This window comes from Myotis davidii, unplaced genomic scaffold, assembly GCF_000327345.1.
Source record: "Myotis davidii unplaced genomic scaffold, ASM32734v1 scaffold435, whole genome shotgun sequence".
Classification (NCBI taxonomy): Eukaryota; Metazoa; Chordata; class Mammalia; order Chiroptera; family Vespertilionidae; genus Myotis; species Myotis davidii.
The window spans coordinates 432,776-435,824 of record NW_006285998.1 but is presented as its reverse complement, the minus strand read 5'-3'; the positions used below and the strand labels follow the sequence as shown (position 1 = coordinate 435,824).

The 3,049-nt window shown below is 44.5% G+C and overlaps 1 protein-coding gene across 1 annotated transcript in view; it reads left to right on the top strand.

Annotated features, from left to right (window-relative positions):
- CST8 (cystatin 8) overlaps nucleotides 1-3,049 on the top strand; it is an 8,910-nt gene continuing 5,861 nt past the window's right edge. The window contains exon 1 of the mRNA XM_006757259.1: nucleotides 1-231. Coding sequence (XP_006757322.1) covers nucleotides 1-231 — 231 coding nt within the window. The remainder of the gene's footprint in view (nucleotides 232-3,049) is intronic.

The window sequence follows — 3,049 nt, the reverse complement described above, 5'->3', positions numbered from 1 at the left end:
ATGACAAGACTCTGGGGGTCCTGCCTGTTCCTGCTTACCCTTGTGGTGGCTCTGGTGGCCAGCACAGACCCAGACAAGAATAAGGTCAAAGTGTTAAGGGAATTAAAAGTCATCGATGCCTCTAATTACAACGTGAAGCAGTGTCTGTGGTTTGCCATGCAAGAGTACAACAAAGAGAGTGAGGATAAGTACATCTTCCACGTGGTCAAGATAGTGCAAGTCCAGCTGCAGGTAAAGGTGTTCTTTCTCAATATGCATATTTTCTTCTGGTGTAAAGACTGAAGCCAGTCTGAAAAATTGGGCATCTGAGAAAAACATTGATATATGAAAATCCTAAATATGTAAGTGCTCAAGCACATATACACTTGCACATTACTATAACATCAGTGCATTTCCTATATGTGCTTGGACTGTTGTTCTAAGTACTTTACATATATTAACTCATTTAAATCCAAAACTAAAAAACAAATGTTCGTTATTTGTATTTGCTAAGGTTATTAGGAGACAAATTGAGTATCATGAATATTTTGCAATAATTCTGCCATGGGCCACATTTCAATCTAGCCACATAATGTGGAATGTGGAGTTGAAAAGAAACACATGGCACACTATCTATTATGTAGGCTAATAAGGTGCCTCCTTCTCCATTATTTACTACTTTTAATCCAACATTTTCATGGAAGTGGAGACTATGATTTTCTGTTCATAGAAATGTATCCATCCTCACAGAACCACGAATTGCCCAAACTGAGGAAGTGTTACTGACTTGGATTCTAGTGTGTGGGGTGTTCCCTGGAGTTTCCAGCACGTGGCCTTGGCTGCCATGTCTGATAAAAGGCTCTGTGTTGGAATTCAGCCTAATGGTTGGATGGTGGGATGGCGGTGTGGCTTTTAATTGCACCATGCAACTTACGAGAAGGAATTGAAAATGGAAGGTCATTGTTAGCAGAGCTTATTTCAGGCGTTACACTCCCCAGGCTGTCTCTTAGCCGGAGCTGGGCCACTTTACATGTTGATCCTATGACTCCATCTCTTGGGAATATGAGAGCCAGGAGCATGCTTTGTAGCATGCTTTACTGATTGGACACATGCCACAATCCATCAGAAGGCACACTCTTGTGACATCTATATATATAAAAGGCTAATATGCTAAGTGTCCAACCTTCCAACCGGTCACTATGATGCACATTGCAGGAGCTGCTGTGATGCACACTGGCCAGTTACAGAGAAATGGCACCATGGACCTGGTGCTGACAAAGCAACACTCAGCTTCCCCCAAGTGGGACACAGGCCTCCGCCACCACCCCGGAGTGACACCCCACCAAATCCCAGCAGATGCTGCTGAGACCCCATGGTCTCAGCAAAATGTGGCCTACAGCCCAGCCCAGCCTAGAAACGATGGCTCTGGGCACCGGGTAATGAGGTCATATAGCAGCGCCCAGCTTCCTCTCCCTAGCGACTAGACTCCTTGGAGTTTCTTCAGCCCAGAAACACGACTTACTTTATAGCCAGGTGGAAACATTTTACACTTTAACCAAATGTCTGTGAAGCGTTTTCATGTGTCTCATCTCATTTGATCCTCACAGAAGTCCTGGAGTTAGGTAGATAGGAATCCTATTTTCTTTTCATTAGCCGGAAAAAGAAGATTTAGAAAGCTTAGAAACTTGACCCGACTGAAAAAATCCTATTTTCTTTTCATTAGCTGGAAAATGCAGATTTAGAAAGCTTAGAAACTTGACCCGACTGAAAAGAAGTAAAAAATGGTGGACCTTGAAAATGACCTCAGGCTTTCTCATTGTGCAGAATATAGTCAAACACTGCTACAGTTAAATATTGTACCCTTCGTTTTCCCTGCAATAATAATCTGCTTTGTGTTGATATTTACTGCTGTGTTGCTGACAATTAAAGAGAAGTTAGGGTGCTTCACTGGGCTGGAAAAAGTTTAGCTAAATAAGAAAACAGGTCTAATTAAACAAGTTCATCTATAAATATATAAAGCTCTCGCTGGTGCCAATCACACACGTGTTTTGATCTGTCATTGTCAAGTGTGAATTTGGTTGACACTGCTATTATATTTTTTCTAATTAATTTCCTTTCAATGTGCTTGAATCCATGCACCAGGACACTAGTTTTGAGACAAAGGAACAGCTCCTAGGTCTTATAACTGTCCTAGTCTCCCTCACAGTTTTTCCCTTGGCACCCCAGGAACATACACATTTAGCAAGTTTCTTCAACGCCACTCCTATGCTAGCCATTGTAGGTGGGGCTGTGAGATGGACAGAAATTATCACAGCCCTTGGGGAGCCATCAGTCCAATTAGAAAGAAAAAATGCTCAACCATGAATGAGGAGTCGCAATGTTTGTTCCAGACACATGGAACATAGACAAGGTCTGGTTTCAGGGGAAGACTTCTTCAGACAGCATTTCTCACCTGAGGAGTTTGTAAATGTCCTACTGCATCCTCATCAATTAAATGAGAGTCTTTAGGGGGGACCTCAGCCTCAGTAGGTGTTAAAACCCTCCAGGAGGTGACCCCTATATGCAGACAAGGCTGAGTGCCACTTCTCTAGGTCAGCCCAAGGTCAGACGAGGAGTGAAATAAGGTGAAGAAGGTGGGTAGGAAGTGTTTCAGTTTGGGTTTCCCAGAAGCAGACTCTTGTGCTAGAATTTAAGTGCAGATATTTGGAAGGCCACCCCAGGAAGCACCAGGAGGCCAGAAGGGGGAGTGGGAGGGGTCAGGAGGCACTCATGTTGGGTAAATTACTGAGCAGGTTACCACCTTGGGCAGCTGGGCTCAGTCTATCTGGGGAATCAGGGAGAGGGTATAGAGCCTGATTAGAAATGGGCCCACCCTGTAGGTGAGGAGCTGGGCTACTTATCCACCAACTCTTACCTGGCCTTGTCCAAGAGCTATTCTGGGAGTCCTTGCTCTTGTTGGCAGCAGGAAGCACAGCATGGAGCCCCAGGACCTAGCAGTGTGCTTAGGAGCAGCATGGGACATGGGGCAGCACTCATAGCATCTGCCACAGAGGAAGGCAGGGAGGTGTAC